General features: G+C 35.8%; 1 protein-coding gene across 1 annotated transcript in view; it reads right to left on the bottom strand.

Annotated features, from left to right (window-relative positions):
* The window catches only part of LOC149799053 (exportin-4-like), a 93,280-nt gene extending 79,771 nt beyond the window's left edge, over positions 1-13,509 (bottom strand). The window contains exons 1-4 of the mRNA XM_089958030.1: positions 13,390-13,509; positions 9,330-9,435; positions 8,813-8,954; positions 5,189-5,330 (exon numbers count right to left, since the gene is read on the bottom strand). Of these exons, the coding sequence (XP_089814156.1) occupies positions 5,189-5,330; positions 8,813-8,954; positions 9,330-9,435; positions 13,390-13,440 (441 nt within the window). The 5' untranslated portion in view covers positions 13,441-13,509. The remainder of the gene's footprint in view (positions 1-5,188; positions 5,331-8,812; positions 8,955-9,329; positions 9,436-13,389) is intronic.
* Positions 13,510-20,867: the final 7,358 nt, after the last annotated feature.

A 20,867-nucleotide genomic window follows, 5' to 3' on the forward strand; every position in this document is an offset into this window, starting at 1 on the left:
CACAAGTATTTCTAAAAAGACTTAATAAGCTTGTTGCCTGTACCATTCATTTAATCAATGCTATGTAATTTGTTGCCTCTACCATTCATTTAATCAATGCCATGTAATTTGTTCTTCAAATCTGAGAGAACAGTTAACAAAAATAGAATGAATCAGTTGTGAATGTGTCTGTATTTGAGTGTACATGTATGTGTGTATGAGCGCAACATAACAAGCTGTGCATTTATGTTGAAAACAGGGAGAGGTGAGGTCAAAAGTTAGTGTATAAAAATTTGCATACAGTCTTCCAATAAATAATATTAAAATAGGAATACTAATGAAACTTTAAAATTTCATATGAAAAACATAAATATATTTTATCTTCAGGTATGTATTTAACTGAGAAGTTACAGAAAATATATCTTTACTGCTGCTAATACTGTAGGAATTATTTGTATATACTGTTACACTTTTTGCTTCTCATGTTGTCATCTTCCTTGTCATTATTAATAATGCCATGAAACAATTTAAATTTTTACCTTATTGATGAAACATCCTTACAGTTTAAATTCATGCTAAAATTATTTTTCAATTTATGTTGTCTAGAGGTAATGTCTACCAGGGGTCATGTTACCAGGTGAAGTGGTTGACTAAGTCACCTAAAAAATTTAAACGTCGCTTTCTTCTGTTAGGAAAGCAAAAACAACTGCACCATGTGATTATTTTTAGAGTTACATTGACTGACCATACATTTTGAGATGCCTCCTCGCCTTAGCCCAGGTTAGTTCTAGTGAATGATATCAATTACGCTAACAAACTTTTGCACCTTCACTGGCATGTGTTTTGAGAGCTGAGTGACCATTAACTCTTACCTAAGTAAGTTACCAACTTATTGCCGATTTCCGCATGTTATCCCTTGATAATAAAAACATACAAAAACTTGTGATTCAAAATTTTAACAATAGTCTGTAAATAGCAATTTGTGCTTTATGAAAAGAATCGGTGATATGGATATTTTAACTGCCGCTTGTACATTATTTTGTCATAAAGTTAGTTTGAAACTTTAAGTGAACCAGTAACGGGGAAATCCATAATGGGAGACATTGCTGTCTGGGAAGTAACAGTTTATTAGATTGTTTTTGCAAATCATCGGGCAAATATATTCAGAAAAATATCCAATTCATAGAAAGCAAAGCCTAGGTATTGTGTAATTTAAGATTCAACTTTAAAATGCAATTATGTAGGTCAGAAACATATGGCAACGATATGTTGTGGAATTCACGAGAAGCTCTCTAAGGTCAAAGGTGTGTTCTGACTTGACCTGTATTTGTGAAAATACGGAAAAACGCAGTGAAGCAGATACTATTTAACCAATGCCTAAAATTACTACAAGTAGACAAATCCATAAATTTACAATCCTATCAATGGACTGTTGTAATGCAGAGAGTGAGTGATTGCATTACAAAAAAACCTTCTTTGAAAAATATCTGCACTGACATGTCTGTGTTGATTCGGTTGGAAAGAAGTGTTAAGTTCATATACCAACAATAAAGGAGCCATGTCTGTAATGTTATGCATTTCAGTGTGTTAAGTATGAATAGTTATGGTAATGTTTTCTCCACATCAAAGCACAGGGCCTCGTAGTGTTGCTTACAATTTTTGTGAACTCATACATGATCAGAAATATGTCCACAGGATACTGATGCCCCTGCCCCTCTTATATGAATGGGCGATGTAAGTCGAAAAGAGCAATCACTCTGGTAAAATGCATGCATGCGTGTATAAGAAGAATGTTTACTGAGGGCATAACTAAACTAGAGGCTCAAGTCACTCACCTGACTGCCAATTCGCCAATAGCAGACGCAGTTGGCAAATGATTCTAGGTCAATAGGATGCTTTATATTGAAAAAATTTCCAATTCTGTTTATCCCATGTTAAGAAAATAAATATTTCAAAATTTCCATATTTTTTTTGTATCTTTACCCACACATCAGTATTATTAACACAATACTAAAAAGCCTGTATGTCAAAGTCTGTCAAATTCCTCTGAGTGGCTGTTTGAAAGTTGTTCAAGGTTTATCTATTTACAACTACAGCAGCCAAACTTGACAGTGGATCGGCATCACAGACCATGGTAGTGGTGGTAATAATAATCAAAACAATAACACCAATAGTTCACATTATGCTCCTGCTAATTAAATATTTTTACAGGCAGTTAGTAAATGTCCTCATGCATAAAAGAAAAACAGACCAACAGAAGTTAATAGAAACTGTTCAAAGGTAGCATGCTATTATCACAAGGATGTATTATAGCTACAATTTCTAAATGTTAAACAGACATAACAAAAGAAAATATTTGTAGAAGTATAGTTTATTTAAAGCTGAAACATTATGTGCTTGTTCAATCTCATTCTGCAACTATTAAAACTTAACCTAAACATTTAAAGCCCTTAATGCCAAGATGCCTTCTTATAAATCAGTATTTTTTGAGAAGGTGCTGATAAAATATTCTAACATTTTAGCAATGGTAGCCATATTTGATGGTGGACTGGCATCTTATGAACAAACTGAAAGCCCTTAACACCATATTCGTTCAAATTTAATAAAATTCTGTTGGAGACTTTATGAGGAAGTCATTAAAACTGTAATGGCCGAGCTAGGTCCTGATAATACTATCTTGGAGTATCGCACCAGGGATGAGTATGCTTCTTACCAGCTGACTAAAGGAGGGGGAGAATGGAGTAAACTCGAACTCTTGATTTCTTTTCAACCATAACACAAGATGATTCATTTATTAATAAACAGCGAATAAAGTCAGTTCATGACCATGACAGTCTTGTTGTTTTTCTCCTAAGCCAAAATACTATCATTGTTTGGAGGTACAGTATGGTATATGATAATTTCATGCAAGGTCAGAGTACACATTAGCACTATGCTATTAGTTCATTATATTATTTCTTTTGATGAGTGATATATTGGGAGTTACCATATGTGGATTTAGTTGCAATAAAGGTCACTACAGAAGAGAAACTATGACTTGATTGTAATTGTGAAATGTAAAAATCTGCAAGGAAAACACTTGCTTGACTTTACACTTCAACTTTAGCGTAATACTTATTTGAAGTGAATTGGTATAAATGGAAGTAAACTGGCTGTCAAGTCGGTGAGGAAAACACTCACAATGACTTAGACAACAAATACATTATAAAATAGACACATAACTTATGTTTTATAGATTGCTAGAATAATGAAGTATTGTTGAATTGAATTTAGAATGTCAAGTCGGTGAGGAAAACACTCACAATGACTTAGACAACTAGTAAATTATAAAACAGACACATAACTTATGTTTTATAGATTGCTAGAATAATGAAGTATTGTTGAATTGAATTTAGAATTTCAAGTTGGTGAGGAAAACACTCACAATGACTTAGACATTTTATTTTCCTAAGAACTTTGTTGGACCTATAATTTAAGAAAAAGGAATTATATATTTGTAGTGCAGCAAAACCTTTCTGTATGTCTTTAGCTTCATAAAACTAATTAAATAAAGAAAATAAATAAAGAAATGAATAAAAGTATTGGTCTGTGAGGACAACACTCACTTGACCATATAACTGAATTTCAAATAACAAATGATTTAACAATATCTATTTTGCTTGTAAAATAAATTAGAAATTACTAGCATGTGTATAATTTGGAAGAAAGAAAGGAATTAAAAATAATAAAAAAAAATAACTTAAATAAAAATTGATTTGCACTTAAATAAACTTTATAAAAATATTTACTGTCCAAAATATTGCCTCAAGTTACATAATTCTCTAATAAACTAAACAAAACAAATTTTAAAAAATAATATATAAAAAATAAAACACAATAACTGTGATGTGCCTAGTCTGATGGCTGCTAGCTGACTGACTCCTCTCAAGCAGCCCACAAAGCCTTATATACTCCTGACAAAACCCACAACCAACAAAGCCCACAATTCTTGTTGGAATATTCAAACCAGCATGCGCTAGTATTGCATGTGTGTATTTAGTTAATTTTCACAATGATTATTTATAAAAATTTCCAGTTGGATAATTTGCACATTAATACATTGCGACTGAATTGCCCTAAGAAAAAAAAGAAAGAGAAAAAAAATCAGTTTCGTATTTCGTGGCATATACCATGTTAGTCTGTTGCTCATAGCAATGGTTCGGAAACCATGTTATGCACTCTTACAATATTACTGAGGTAGACCGCATGAAAGGGTAGTCAACAGTTATATGTACCAAAGAAATAAAGAAGAGGAAAAACAAACTTAAATACAATGAAGTATATAAATGAAACATCAGGGAATATAAGCACATTGAGTATGTACTGTACAGTCTTAAGCGGTTAACTAGAAATACTCATTAATCGAATTATCAAGGATGCCAGCCGCCGGCATGATACTCCCTATTTTCGCTGTCACAAAATCATGTAGACTATACCAGCTAATTATTCATTGACAAGTAGACAAAACAAAGGATCCTAGAAAACAGTAATGTCAACTCATTTGAGCAATTCACTGCTAATGCACTGATTTATAATTTAAAAAAAAAATGATTTAGACCGAATTGGACGGCTTGTATGAATAGTGTTTACCATATACACGCATGCATACCTCACTCCCTAAATGCAGGTTATTACAAAACATTGATCTTTTTTGGTGGCAGTACCTGATGGCAGATTAGCATCATTTGTAAAAAAAAACTTGCATGATCCTCAGGGCAGGATGATTTCTGCCAAGTTTGGCTGAACTGACCTGATGATTTTTGTGATGTTGACATATCAACTGTTAATGGACATATGACATCTGATGCATGATGGACAATGCAAGAAAGATGCAAGACCCTACCATAAGGTCAGATGGCCCTATGACCTGATGAACTAAATTCACTAGAGGGCAAAAACAGAATATATTCACTTGATGCTGATAATGTCTGCCAAATTTTCAAGACAATTCTCAAATGCTGCACAAACATACACACACAAATATAATATCAGCACTACAAAAGAATCACAGGTCTGAAGATTATATAAGAGGATGATGCCAGAATGATATGCACCAGCTGACTGCTGCCAAGTTTGAACAAAATCCATGGGAAGACATGGAACTAGTAGAGCAAGAGTTTCAGGACATACATACATAGATGAGAACACAACAAAAGGCTATGACTATTACCATAGTAACATTTCCACTACTGATCAGCTGTGTGACATCCTGGAAGAGAGCGTCCAGACTGGCTCCATTGCTGTCTAGTGTTCCTCTCTTTATTATAACAGCCACAGACTGTAAAATCTGCTCTCTCACATAGCTCTGCAAACTACAAGAAGAAGGCGGCATGTCAAGCCCATGATCAAAGTATCGCTATAAAATGTGTGACCTTGACCACAAGGGCATAAGTTTGAGAGTGTGCTACAGAATGATTCACACAATGTACTGCATAAACAAACACCATCAATGGTTGAGGAAATATAAGCAAATGAAAACAATAAATACATTTTTTCTATGACTGACTTTGATATCAGGGTAAATGGTATGCAAGGATGATCGAGAATGAATTGTCTTAGCTTCAGTTTGAATCAGATTGGCGCAAAAAGGGTTTGAGAATCTGGAAATCGGGTATATTTAAAAAAAAAAAAAATGCAAACCCTTGTATGTAAACTATAAACAAAATTTCAGAAGCTGAAACTCCAGAACCAGTATTTGGAGGTCATGAAACTGGAAGCAGGAACTCCTACTAACAAGAAATTTGTGCACGAATTATTAATGAATATATATCCAAGTATGGGCTATATTCCAAATTTTCATTTGTAATTTAGTACATATTAATAATGGAGTATCAAACTCTTCCATCTAAAAATTTATAATCCAAAATACAGGAAAATATTTGAAAGAAAAATTGCTTCTATATTATAAGCCATTGCAAAACAACGTCCTCGTCTGAATAAAAGACTTGGGTAAATACTACTTTCAATAAAACATATTCTTACTGCAAGAAATAGAAGAACTACAATAGTAAAAATAATACATCAAAAACTTAGCAAAATTTTTATTAATTAAGCACATGCTGAGATAAACAGAATTTAAAGCATTACAGTTTTAACAAAAAAAAACTACATTAAAATATTGTTGTGTACAAACAAAGCATATAGTCAAATTTATAATTGTCCATTATGTCAGAAAGGACTGAAATGCATGAGACAAATTATTTAAGTCACATGCTCATTTTTCACTTACCTAAATTGTTCACTAGTGAATTTGTTTTCTTCACATTTTACTTTTAAACAAAAATTGCAAGACTTCAATTCGCTTCTTGTGAAAAACCCAAACTAGCCATGACAAATAATCCCACCCTTTACCTCACTGCCAAGTGTCACACATGAGATAGGAATGTGACCTTATTGTTTATGTTCACATGGACACCTCTCTCTCAATAACTCATATACAACAGGGTCCAAGACATGGACTGCACTATAAGCAAGGCTGTGAATTACCGAGAGACCTAAAAAAATAATTAAGGGATGCATTCCCTAATGGACACTGAGAAAACCAGAGGTGTGATGGGTAACAAGGTAATTTAATATCCTAAAACTAATTTTTTAACTGCATCGGGAATAATTGCCAATAAATAGTTTGTTCTAATGAAGTTGTTCACTTCTGTTTAAGTTACTTTTATTTTCAAGATACCCAACCTCTGACAGATCATGAACAACATTTTCCAAGAGAATTCAACCACAATCGCAATAACGTGAAGACGTTGTGCTGTCACTGCTTTTTGTTGCTGTTGATTCACAGCAAAACAAGATTCCTTTTTCCCCAAAAAACTAGGTAGATTTATTTCATTTAAAAAAATGTCAATGTCAAAATTGTTCTAGTTGTAAAATATTGATGGCATGATTTCAATGCAAGAAACGGTGAAACTTCTCAATATTGAGGTAATCTCTGAGTGCTAATTCAGGAATTTTTAGTTCACTATAAATTCAGAAACTTGTTTCTCCATAAAGTTCTATAACTTTGAAAAAGAGCTTTTCATTCACCAAGTACTCAATTCACTTGGTTGTCCTGCTATCTCTGTGTTAATGAGCTTGCTAATCTAAGGTGGTTTAATTATATTACTTACCAAAAAATATTTATATCAGTGTTTGACTGATCAATTGAAATGGGTTGCCCAGACACACAATTGTGACCACTACCACACAGGTCAGATCTGCATGCTTTAACTTTTCTTTTATTCCACCCTATTAGTCTTATTTGATACAAATGACATAATTAACATAATCTGCTTTTAATTAATAATACAGTCGAATCTGTCTTGAAAGACCACCCCTTCTGCCAAAAAAAAATGGTCTCTCATGACAGGTCATAACACTATATAATGAATAAATCTATGCATGGAGATTCTGGTCTCTCAAAACAGGTGGTCTTTCAGAGCAGTGGTCTCTCAAGACAGGTTTTACTGTATAACAAATACTCCTGCAAGTCAGAGATCACAACATGGTCAGCACTTATTTAGGTTCTCAAAGAAACATTTGTGGACATAGCTGTATCGTAGAGTGACACTTTTCACATTTGAGTGCAAGAGGGCATATTTCATTTATGATGATTACACTGAAACCAAATTGAAAGATAGAATTATAACACTAATTTCACTGGACAAAGGATTTTAACTAGCGTTTATTTATTAACATGTTGCCTCCAGTAGGCATTAGAAAATTTTCATTGATAACATTTTTTGTCAAATATTATTGTTATTTACAGTGTACTGAGAATATTGCTTTGAAGAAAATTGAACAGAATACAAGATTTCTTATTACAAGTTGAGAATTTCAGAATGCTGATTCAAATCCAAGTATCAACCCTCATTTCTGACAATAAATTGAATATAAGGTTTCATTGAATAATTTTCAATGCAATTTTCTTCATGTTTAACAAATTAGGGCCAATTTTTCATGGTATTTTCTAGTTTTAAAAAAGGGATCCATGCCTTACCCCACATTTTATAAGTGGGTTCATGAGTTTTATGAGCACAAGTTATCGAGGAAGTGGTGTAGTGGTACTGCCATTGATTGTAATTCTTTTCCATGAAATTTCTGTAAACATGACAAATATTCGTTAAATTTACCATTCTGACTAGCTCCATATCTGTAATCACCCTGTGGTCAGTGCAAAAGATGAAATAAGAGCCAGAAGTCATCACTGGTTTTTTCTCAGTTGATACATGTTTAATCTGTGAGTCTGCCTTAAAACATTTGTGTTCCAATTTAAATACCAACCATAAATTGATTAACTTGCTCCTATTTATTTTAGTGAATGCTAAACTGTACATTAGATTAATAGGCAATAAATACGAAGTGACTTCTACGATCATACATCCTGGTACCTGAACAAACTAAAACTGCCTTCCAAAATTAAAGAGTAGCTATCAACAAAGAAGTGTATTTCATCGTAAAAGTTATAACTGTCCATTTATCTTAACAAGTAAATGTAACATACGGAAACCAAGGCCATACATGTTTTAACATCCACATTAAATGACAAATCCCAAGGCCAACTACCAAACATTGTTGGGCAAATGAAATTTCATGCAAGTAGCCAATTTTTGCACAGGAAAATAAAATAAAGGACTTTTGAAACCATTATCCCCATAATCCATGACAGGCTTGTAAGCAAAAAATGGGTATCTTACCACCTGTATCTGGTAGACCTAACGTTGTACAAGAAATGTTCAGATAATGTATTTTTTTATATTTTTACAAGCAAAAATGGTGCTACTCATGGGTGCATATAATTAATATCCATTACCTGATATGCTGCGTAATAAAACGCAAAAGAAAAGACCGTAGGGATTCAATGTCATCTCCGCTGAGTAGTGACCACTCTCGAACCACACCCTCTTTAATTGCTGCTGCAGCTTGGAACAATACATAATCCGTTTTGCTGTTTTCTGAAGAAAAAAATAATGCATAGATAGCATCTCTGTATAAGCAACATAAGCTGAAGGTAAAACAATGCTCCAGTGTTGCTGAGAATAACTAAAATAAAAATGATAAAAAAACAATCCCAGATTCCTGAAATATTCAAAACTGGACAGACTGATACATTATGCTTACTTCTGAACATAAATCTTTGAAAAGAAAAGAAGAGATCATTATCTGAATCTATCACATACTGAAAACTTTGAACCCTGAAGAAAGCTGATCTTGTTGTAAATACCCTAATGGAAAATCTAAGTACCTATACACTTGGCATTCATATATATATTGAAAATAAATAAATAAATAAACAACACTAAATCACAAACCTATCAGTGTATTCTTACCCAAGATATATTTGCATATACTGTAGGGTTGTTTAGTTTTCCTGAACTCCAGAATTATACCCTCGGCCACATGCCTTTGTTCTGCGGTCACAAGATTTGGAGGCGCCTGGGAAATTGAGGAAGAGAAATAAAATATTGGCAATTAGAAATATGTGGTCAATGGCATGACACAGCATAACCCTACTATTCCAAGAGATCTCCCTTGGGGTATGGCCTGACCTATAGGCCAATGTCACAACAATGAAAGTGTTTGTGTCTTCCAATTACAATGTGCGTGTTAATATGGTGGGGGAATTTACAGTTTCCTAGATATTAGCCAGGGGCAAGTCCCTACTAAGGGGCATGATCCAGTGCCTTTGTTGAATGTACCAATGCAGTTATTCCTCATGTTCATAGAATGTATACATGGATATAAGGAAGGGATGTCACTGGTTTCCAAATTATGATGCTGGGTAGGTATGCAGAGTTTATACTGGATATATGTACAATTTTCCAACAACAAAATTGTGAACTAGAGGGAAATAATCAACTGACTGCTTGAAGACAACCGCTATTCATGCATGACAGTGTTAGGAGCAAAATAAATAAGCTTGAATTATATCCAGGTCAACTATATGACAGTATCTTGCAACTAAAAATCATTATTTGAAAATAAATTCACTTGAGTGCAAATGACAAGCTCTTGGCTAATATGGGTTAAAAAAGTATTATTAAAGTGAGTTATTGCCGTCTACACTATTTACCCTGTAAACATCAATGCCCATTTGTATAACTACAGATGCCAAGCAAACAGAAGCCCAGGTTGTGAACAAATACTTCCGGCATCGAGCAGTAAACTAATTATTTGAACTTAAAGCCAAGGCATCAAAAGACAATGGATGTTTTTATTACAAAGCAAGCCAACCTTGGATTCTTTGGACACTGGATTCTTTTTAGTGTGCCAAATTTTTCTTTTAAATATATACAAAGTCGACAGAGATCTGAACACTAACATTGGTTTCTTTTTAACCAGTATTCACGCAAATTTTGAAAAAAAAATATGAAACAATGGAACAATTTTTTATGATTGACAAACCAGAATTGCCCAGATGATTTGGGGAAAATAAAATCACTGGATAAATTTGTGAGTGCTAGAAGAAAAGATGGTTTCACTGACAATATGAATGAAATTTAAGCGTTCTTTGATCTCATGCCTGGATGGACTAATGATAAGGTGAGGGTTAAAAGTTCGAGAATTAGCACGACTGGTGCAGATTTGAAAATAACTGACTTCAGTCCTTGCAGTTTCTGCTTCAGAAGATAGGTTACCTCTAATGATAATTTTTCACTGCATGAGAAAACAAAAAAAATATTTAAGCAACGAAAGAATGGATCATACATGTGCAGGAGAAGGGTTGTGTTGACGAGATGCTGCTGCAGTGGATTTAAGAGTTTTACCTTAAGTACAGTTTAATATTTGTTAAAATACATTTTCAGTTGAAGTACATTTTCCGACATGTAATTTTCAAATGATTTGAAAGGCATTCCACAACTTACAACTCTAAAAAACGATGTGTCCCAGAACATACAGCACACAAAAAATTTACTTTAAAAATGAATTTATGGTGTCCCACCAAATACAGTTTTCAAACATATTTGGTAAATACAGTAACAGAAGTTCATTTTATCCAATCAAATCAGCTGGCTAATTCCAACTACCAAGCTGATTTTGATTTGTGGGGTTTAATGTCATTTTTCAAAACATGGTGAGCTATAGATGGTAGCTAGATATTTAGTGGAAGAAATGAGGAAGAACAACTAACCTATGGGAAGCTACCAAGTAGACCAAGCAGCTGTTTGAAATATACGGAATAATGGGTGGAGGGTGAAGCGGAAAGAGAAATAATATTTACAAGAATATAGATTCATTATAATTTTAAAGAAAATATAGGAATGGAGTTTCTTACGTTTTACATTCCATCTACAACTAATTCCTCACTTTTAAAGGTGATTGTGCCACAGTACCTATTAGTATACCTGTATGGTCAGAATTACCTAATTATAGTAAACGTCACATGGGTCATGTATATGCATTTATTAATGTTATTAATACCTCTCTCTCATCAGGGGAATTCCCATCATTTTTCAAAACTGCCATTGTAAAGACTCTGCTGAAGAAACCAACTCTAGACCATAACGATTTAAAGAACTACTGCCCAGTTTCTAATCTCCCATTCATATCAAAAATCTTATAAAAGGTTGTTCTATCCAAGCTTGTATCTCATCTGAATTGAAACAGACTTTTTAGCAATGTACAATCTGCATATTGCCCTTGCCACAGTACTGAAACTACTCTTCTAAAAGTAGTTAATGAAATTCTCTCTGCGTTGGATAGCGGAAAGATTACAGTCCTCACCCTCCTTGATTTGTCTGCAGCATTTGACACAACAGACCATGTTATATTACTTCACCGTCTCCAGCATGTATTTGGCATTCATGATACAGCCTTACTGTGGTCCAAGTCCTACTTGGTCAACAGGACACAAATTGTATCTGCAAATGGAATATACTCCAGTCCAGTTGATCTATGTTGTGGTGTTCCACAAGTGTCTGTTCTTGGTCATGTTCCCTTCATTCTATACACTCCGCCACTCTCAAGTGTCATAGATCATCATCCAGTGTCTCACCAATTGTACGCTGATGACACCCAAATATACAAATCTAGCCACCCAACTGAAGTTGATGCTACCATCCAAGGTGTAGAGAGGTGCATTTCTAATGTGAAATCATGGATGACATGTAACAAGCTGCAGATGAATGATGATAAAACTGAGGCCATTCTGATCACAACATAAAGACTTTCTCATTCACATCCTTTACCTCAAAGAATAAATATCAGCAACACCAGCATTAAATTCACACAGTCAGTATGAAACCTAGGTGTTACTCTGGACAGTACTGTCACATTGCACCAACATGTCATGAACATATGCAAGGCTGCAGATCTTGAGTTGAGATGCATCAGCTCAATTCGCAAGTATCTTTTAGTTGATGCCACTAAAACACTTGTGTGTTCATTAGTACTTTCAAGACTGGACTATTGTAACTCAATTCTGTCTGGTTCATCTCAATATCTACTCCAGAAACTTCAAAACACAGCTGCTCGGATCATCCTTTGAGTACCACGACTTGAGTACACCTCCCAGAAGCTCTGTACCCTATACTGGCTATCCATTTGATCCAGAATCAAACACAAAATTGGTTCTCTATGCTAAGTTTCACTGAACGACTCCAGTCCAACATACCTATCTAACCTCACCCATGTTTACACACCAGCAAGATACTTAACACTCCTCTTCTGACAATCGTATACTCATTATTTCCACAATGAAAACTAGATCATATGGACAATGCTCTTTTGCATACCAGGGCCCAGCAACATGGAATGAATTGCTCACTGAACTTAGACACAAAGACACAGTGATCCCATTCAAGAGTGCTCTTAAAACTCACCAATTTCGACTGCAAGAACAAACTTAAAGACCTAATATTTCCTACCCTAAATATTTTCAGCATGTTTTGAAATGTTTTCTAATTTCATGGTGTTTGTTTTTTGTAATCATATTATATATGTTTTTTACCTTATAGGTGTTGTCAAATGTTGTAATGCGCTTAGAGCTTCTAAAGAGGAGGCGCTATACAAAGTCATCATTAGTATTATGTGTGTGTGTATGTGTGTGTGTGGTCAGAATGACCAGACTGATCGGAGTTTGTATATCTTGCCCTAAACATAAATAATTTGCAGTTACAATGGACTCAGAGCCACCGAAAAACCTCCTGGACTTATGTGACTGCACTTTAAAAGATGAAATTTCGGTCAACACTGATAGTTGTTTTAAAATATAAGAACAAATCGTGATCGTAATGACGGCATTGAGTAGGTACACATAGCTCGAAAATTGGGTTCTCTTCGATACACATCTATATTTACGTCAGATTTTTTCAATACTATTTTTTGTGAGGTTTGCAGGTGTCGCATTCATTATTAAATTAACTTATAATTAACTATAACATTTCTGACCAGAACAATTTCTGATGCTTGCTCCAATTCATTCATAATCTGTCCCTCCATCTCGTTGTTGGCTCTTTTTCACAGGAGGTAACGATTCATCGAACACAAAGCGATACTTTTAAAATTCTGGTTCAAGTCAAAAGCTCCTGTATTCCCCTGATTGTGTCCACGTGGATTATTTCCTGCTCAATATTTTCTCCACCAGGATGGGATATTATATATTGATATATATACCGATGAATGGAATTGTAATTTAAAACGAGATTTTCTTATCACACCAATTACCATCAGAAAAAGAACAGATTTATCAAGTAAATATTTATCTTTTCAACCCTGTACAACAACAACAACAATGCTGCTGCTGCTACTACTACTACTACTACTACAACAAATAAATTCATGTCATATACATGTGAATCACGATCTAATATATTGTCATTCAGTCAACAGACAGACACAAGGAAAATCAAAAGTCCATTCAAATGACACTATCTTTAAAATCGAATTGTAGACTTTATTATTATTATTACTATTATTATTATTATTATTATTATTCATGGTTATCTTCATCAACACCGACGTTGCCGCAGTATTATTATTATTATTATTATTATTATTAACATAATTTCAAGCAAGCTCTCTCAATGACAAATGGTACAAATTCAAAATTTAAAATTAATATTTGTTTGCCAGTGTCTAAAAATATGTTAGGCAGAGTTTTTGCGCATGCCGAATTTGGTTCTTAAATAAGTTTAAAGTCTGTTACCATTGAATCTGGTTTACGATTTGGCGTGTGCCAAAAAGGCTTTCTAATTATGTTACAATATTATATTAGCATTACATTTGGTATACAAGATATGATTCTTAATTTTTTTGTCTCTAATATTAGATCATGACTAACATTCTGCGAGCATACACTTTTATATCCAATTTGAGTGTTAAAAAAATCCGTTTATTTTACCTCATTGAAAATTTCACCTAGGTGCTACGGACTCAAAACAATATGTAAAAAAGGAATGGTTACCCTGGATCTAAATGGGAATTTAGCATGGGTATATCATTCTGGACACAAACAAGAATTTAACATGGGAATGTCATTCTGGATCTAAATGGTAATTTAACATGGGCATGCCATTTTGGACACAAACGAGAATTTAACATGGGAATGTCATTCTGGATCCAAATGGCAATTTAACATGGGTATGTCATTCTGGACACAAATGAAGATATAACATGGGGATTCCACTTTTGACCCAAACGGGAATCTAACATAGGGATGAGGAAGGTGGGGGCATCCTAGTCATGATGTAATCTACTATCAATCACCAATTTATCAACTATCCAACACTTAGTTATCTATTATTCGTCACTTAGTTATCTACTATCCAACATTTAGTTATCTAATATCCAAAATTTGTTATCTACTATCCAAAAACCCCACCCCTACTATCAAACGAAAAAGGTAAGACGCAGAAGAAGAGGGATGAAATCATACATTACCACATGCAAAAGGACAGGAGTGCTAATACCTATACTATACTTTCATAACACTAAAATATTATCACAAGCCAAACGGTAGGATTGTTTATATACCCACTACACACACCATAACACCTCTTCGTCGCTGCCTTGATCTGCAGATAAATTAAATCTCCCAAATATATCCTCCTTTTTTTTTAAATAGAAAACAACCCTTCCCAATGACTGTTTTCATAGTATCAATAATTTGACCAGTCCAGCTAAAGAAGAAATAAAAGTAGGTCACCATTTTATTATTTCGCGGCATTATATGACAGGAAGAAATCAACATTTGGTTATCCTTTCTATGACCTTTTAGTTGCAAAGGGCAATACTGTGTTAAACAGGGGGTAGATGTTAACTAGGGATTTGGATTCAGCCATACTGGATGATTTGGTTTTGACAAATGACAAGCGTGAAACGAAGCTTTTTAGCCTCTTGAGACGGGTCAGCGCTTTTGGCAACGTCAACTATTGTCGATCGGTCAGTCAAGATGTTGCAATTAATTACTACTGGTAGGCGGGATATTATCATGCTACTATATAAAGTCACGCCTCGCTTGGGTTCCAACACGTGTGCATAGCTGTTTATAGGCAAGACCGCATTGTGCGGGCGGGGATGTAAAAGCACGCATTGCTCAATACACGCATCTTGGCACAAATACGGCATACAAATCCTTCCCTGCTGCAATGCGAAGGCGGTACAATATCTCAGCATTGCATCTTCAACCACTGCGGCGAGGGTCAGAACTCTTGTAAGTTGCAACGCTTAGACCCCCTCCCCAAAAAAAAGCAAACAACAACACGCGAACAATTTGCAAAGGTTCTTCGAGAGCTCCAGGATCTGGCACCGCTAGCCATCTCAGTGCTCGAACCCTCTGAAAGCAGCGGTGGGGGCAGGGTTGACAGCATTCCACGACCAACGGCGAGGCCGACATGGACTAGGCAGAGGCTGCAACAAATCTTGATTTAGAACAGGGTTGGTCTCTCTGTCACTGTACCTCGCCAACTGCGACCAACGATCAGCTTCTAGTTAGAGAGGAACATGACGTGTTGATATAACATCGCCATCGCATTAAGAACGCTGTGGGGAATCGATTCCATTTAGCGAATAGTCAGCGTATGTGTTATAGCATAGCTTCCGGAAGTGATGATACAGTGCAACAGCTGCCGTTAAATTTTGATTTAGAGTGTTGTTCGCGTCTGTGTTATATAACTGTGTCATATCACTGCGAGCATACGCAGCGGTACAAACGAAATAAAAATGCCAAACATCGATCCTAAGAACGTTCTGCACCAAGAGGGACACAACAAGCTCAAGCAATTTGACAACATGCTTTAGGCGCTACTGGCTGCCCAGGTGAGGGAAGTAGTCCCCAGTAGTAAACATCGATCACTAAAGACAGCTCACAGAATGACAAAGCTCCATCCAGCCCACAAGTCTCCACTGCCAGAAGTCAAGCATTCAAAGTCAAGCCACAACTCTTCAGTAACCACATTACCAACGTCAGCTTCTAGAAGATCAAAGACACACCCACCAGCCCCAGCGGTGGAACCAGCCAGCTTTCGAGGTCCATCAGACGTCTATTTGCACGCCTAGAAGACTAGCCAGCGGAAATAGCAACTCCAGTTCCAGCCCCCGTATTCCTACCCGTGGAACCAGTCATGGTGACTAACCACAGTTGACTCCAGCCACCTCTCCTCGCTGACCTTCTGTTAATCCCCGATGTTGAAAAGCATCACTATGTATGGCTTAAATACCTCTCCTGAATGATGGCGGTCAGGAATATGAAGCATAAAGTTCGCAAACACATTTACTTCTGATGCATTCATTCCTTTTTCAGGGAAGATCTGCTATAGCACCACATTCGAATCTGCCGAGGCATGGACAAATAGGCTACAGTGGACGACCCTCCCAAGCCTGGAAATAGCAAGATATACCTCAAGCACCTGTTAAAATAGATGAAGGTACTATGCATAATGTAAGTGGATCTCGAGTCCCTAAACTTTCCAGCGAAGCGGGAAGACGTTAGACCCGGCCCACACCCAAGAGCCCCGAGATACTTACAAGACCGAGAGCATGACCCCATGTGGTTACAGCTATGTGGTCGTCCGCTGTAACGGCATATTCAGTTTGCGATAATATGCAGCTGGTCAAATGCCATCATTAACTAATCGAGAGTATTAAAGACGAGCTCAGAGGCATACAGGACGTACTCTCCATGCCACGATCCATGAAAATGACACCAGAGGACACAAAGGCGTTCAAAGTCATCTGAGCCCGCCACAAGTGCCAAAAGTGTCGAGGCAACAACTGTGCCACAGAGTACTGCCACTGTTACGACTCTTAAAATAAGCAACAAGAAGGAGCGAAACAAACAAGTTGTTTATAATTGAAAAATACAATTTATTTCCCTAAAGTACACAAGTGAAAGAATTAAAAATAACTTACGGTATGGCGAATGAATTCCTGAAGTCCTTACTGTTATATCAATTCCAAAATTGTCTAGTAATCAGAATGAGTTCCACAGGTATTCCAAATGATAGTCTCTATCGCAAAGATTTATCAAGAATAAAGAAGAGTCATTAACTTGTAATTCCAAAATCATCAAATTAATTCACAGTAATCCAGTGACAGCAATAAATCCAAAAAGTTTTTAAATTAATTCACAATAACTCCGTACAGCTATTATATATCTAAATAGTCTTTAGATGAGTTCTAGAGCTCAATAATTTCAACAAATTATTAAATAAAATAAATGAATCAATCCTCTCAATATAACTCTTCCAGGACTGATAGTACTACTAAGAATGAATAATTCTACAAAATGGATCAGTTATATAGAATACCAATATGGATTATAAAGAATGCAACACGAGAGTAGTAAAGTGGGGCACTTTAGGGACAATGGGACTTAGCATTAAAAAGACCCCTGGGTCACTTCAGGGACAATGGAAATTTAACATGGAGAAAATCGTGGGTCACTTTAGGGACAATGGGAATTTAACATAGAGTTTGGGTCTGTCTAGGGACAAGGGAAATTAACATGGGAATAGAGTTTGGGGCTTGTCTAGGGACAAGGGGAATTGAATATGGGATTTTTTTTTTTTAATTTTTTTTAAATTTAAATTTAAATTTAAATTTAAAAAAAGGGGTAGGCAATTGAAAAGTCATTCTCTTTTCGAGAAATATGGCTGGCACTGAAAAGGGCCTTTGGGTTTTCTTCTTCTTTTAACTTCTTAACTTTTTCCACCATCATCTTATTTTATCCATCATTCCTTTCTTCTTCTTCTTCTTTTCTGTTTCCGGCATCCAGTCCGGGTGACCCATGGCTCGGAACTTGTTTTGGATTTTCATCCAATTGTTGTTAAGTCGCTCAAACTCTTCCTTTTTCTTTTTGTTTTCCACATCTTTTCTTTCTTTCCTCCATTTCTCTTTAATCTTCTCTACTTCTTCCTCCATTACTTTTCTCATCAGATCTTCCCCTTTCTTCACCTTGTCCAACCCCCATTTTACATTCCTCCACTCTGTCCAGTATAATATCTTTTCTAGGAAGCACCGGACTTAGATGACATGATCCAGTGCTTCCTTCAAACTTCCCACTCTGAAGTAAGGTGGGTTAATGAAGCCTCTTGACTTATTGACTTCTTCTTCAATCATCCCTGCTATGATATCTCTTGCTGTCTTTAGGTCTTGAACTTGACTCGTTACAAAGTCTTTCATATCTCCATGCCTCCATTCCTCTTCTATTCTTCCTAAAACATATTCTACATCCATTATCCAGAAATAGATGTCTCTCAATAGATTAAATAGAACTGATACTTGAGTCATTTTGTCTCAGTTATTCCGTAGAATGGTTCCAACGACGAACGTGGTGGGTTCTTATACTGAAAGCGCGGACGTGAAGGAAAACATCTCCCTAAAACATAAAATTGATCTTACCTAGATCATGACCCAACAACGCGCGGACGTGAAGGAAAACATCCCCCTAAAACATAAAATTGATCTTACCTAGATCATGACCCAACAACGCGCGGACGTGAAGGAAAACATCCCCCTACTTTCTCATTTCATATAATAGAACCCTAACTATACTCTTCACATACGCTAAGAAACCCATAATCTACTATTCACACAAACATACCTGAGCTCTTACAAACACAAACACACAAACACACAAACACATACCCTCACATTTTTTTTAAAAAAGAGTTAGTGTTTATATTCACACTACTCTACCTACACACATTGGCAAATTAATAGTTATTTCTTTTCTAGAGTATTTGGTAGCCCTTAAAAGGGCTGTTTTTTCAACTCCAGATGCACCTATCTAATGGTTGCACCTTCCAGGCCTGGCGCCACACACACATCTTTGACTCCAGTCTCTTTTTACTTTTTGTCTTGAGAGTGCAGAGGCGGGATGATTTGCTTCAGCACCCCAGTCCTCTGTCTCGGGAATATTGTACGACATCCTCTCTTCTATTTTCTTTTCCTCTTCTTCCCTCTCTCTTCTCTCCTCCTCTTCCTTCTTTATTCTTGCTTCTTCTACGATAGCCTCCGCTGATAGTTCATTTACTATGCGCCTGGCATATTCCAGGTGCATCTGGAGTTCTAACAGTTTCACAATTCTGGTGTTCATTCTTCTGGTGGTGGTGTTGATCAATCAACAAGGGTAGCAAGACTGACGAATGAGTTTCAATTTATAGTGAAAGCGCGGACGTGAAGGAAAACATCCCCCCTAAAAACATAAAATTCATCGTACCTAGATCATGACCAAAAAAAAAACAACGCGCGGACCTAAAAGAAACACTCACTCACTTTTTATGCTACCCATTCCTATTCTAAAAATTTTTTATAAATCACTTCAATAGACTATTTACATACGCAAAGCAATCCAATCTAACCCCAAATATACACCTCAAACACCAAAAAAAGACATTATTTTAATCTACTATTCACACAAACTTACGTAAACTCTTACAAACACAAACACACAAACACATACACTCTTACTATCAATAAAGAGTTAGTGTTTATTTTCACACTACTCTACCTACACACATTGGCAAATCGATCGTTATTTCTTTTCTAGAGTATTGGGGTGGCTCTGAAAATGGCTGTTTTTTTTTTGTTTGCTATGGCATTCTTTTTTCAGTTTCTAAGAATGCGATGTCCTCTGATTATAGACTTTCTGGCAATAGGTCTGCTTCTTCGGAAAGAGAAGAAGAACTCTTTGGTGTCGATACGGCAATCGACAAAGCCTCTGTCAGGTTCAGGTTGCTGCTGCTGCTGCTGTTGTTGCTGTTGTTGCTGTTGCTGCTGCTGTCTCTGAAGTCTGTACTTCTCTGTCCATTCTTCTTTTTCCCTGTTCATTTCTTCTCTGAAGAGCTCTTCTATCAGGTCTTCAGTGACTTTTAACATTCTCACATTCTCTATTTCTTCTGGCTTCGGTATCAGACTGTGTCTGACCCTATGCAAATTCACGTAGGCTTCGTTGAGCTTAGCTAGTTTGGAGCACATCTTCTTAGGAGGATGAGTCGACAATGGATGGTTAGACTGGAAACAACCCCGGTTCTTAAAGTCAAAGCGCGGACGTGAAGGAAAACATCCCCCACACGGTTTTCGAGCCGCAACGTTCAGTGAGTGTCATGAGAGGGATAGTAAGAAATCAAAGAGCATCAATTCAACACTCTTATAGCTAAACAAAAGACAAAGGCATTTTTTTCAAAACACAACATTTTTTATTCAAAAATCACTTAACACTAAACAACAACTCTAACATTTTTAACAATAATCCAACAATATAACATCAAACAATTTTTTCAAATCACAAACATTTTTTTCTTCAATCAAATACAGTCTACTTTAAACAGGGCTGACAACGTTGTGAATGAAATTGTGATTTCCACTTTTGGAAATCATTAGGCCATTAATGGACACTACGTTTCCTAGCTTGAGACAAAAGATAA

Source organism: Sinohyriopsis cumingii, chromosome 5, assembly GCF_028554795.1.
Source record: "Sinohyriopsis cumingii isolate HCF-2022 chromosome 5, ASM2855479v2, whole genome shotgun sequence".
NCBI classification, from domain to species: Eukaryota; Metazoa; Mollusca; class Bivalvia; order Unionida; family Unionidae; genus Sinohyriopsis; species Sinohyriopsis cumingii.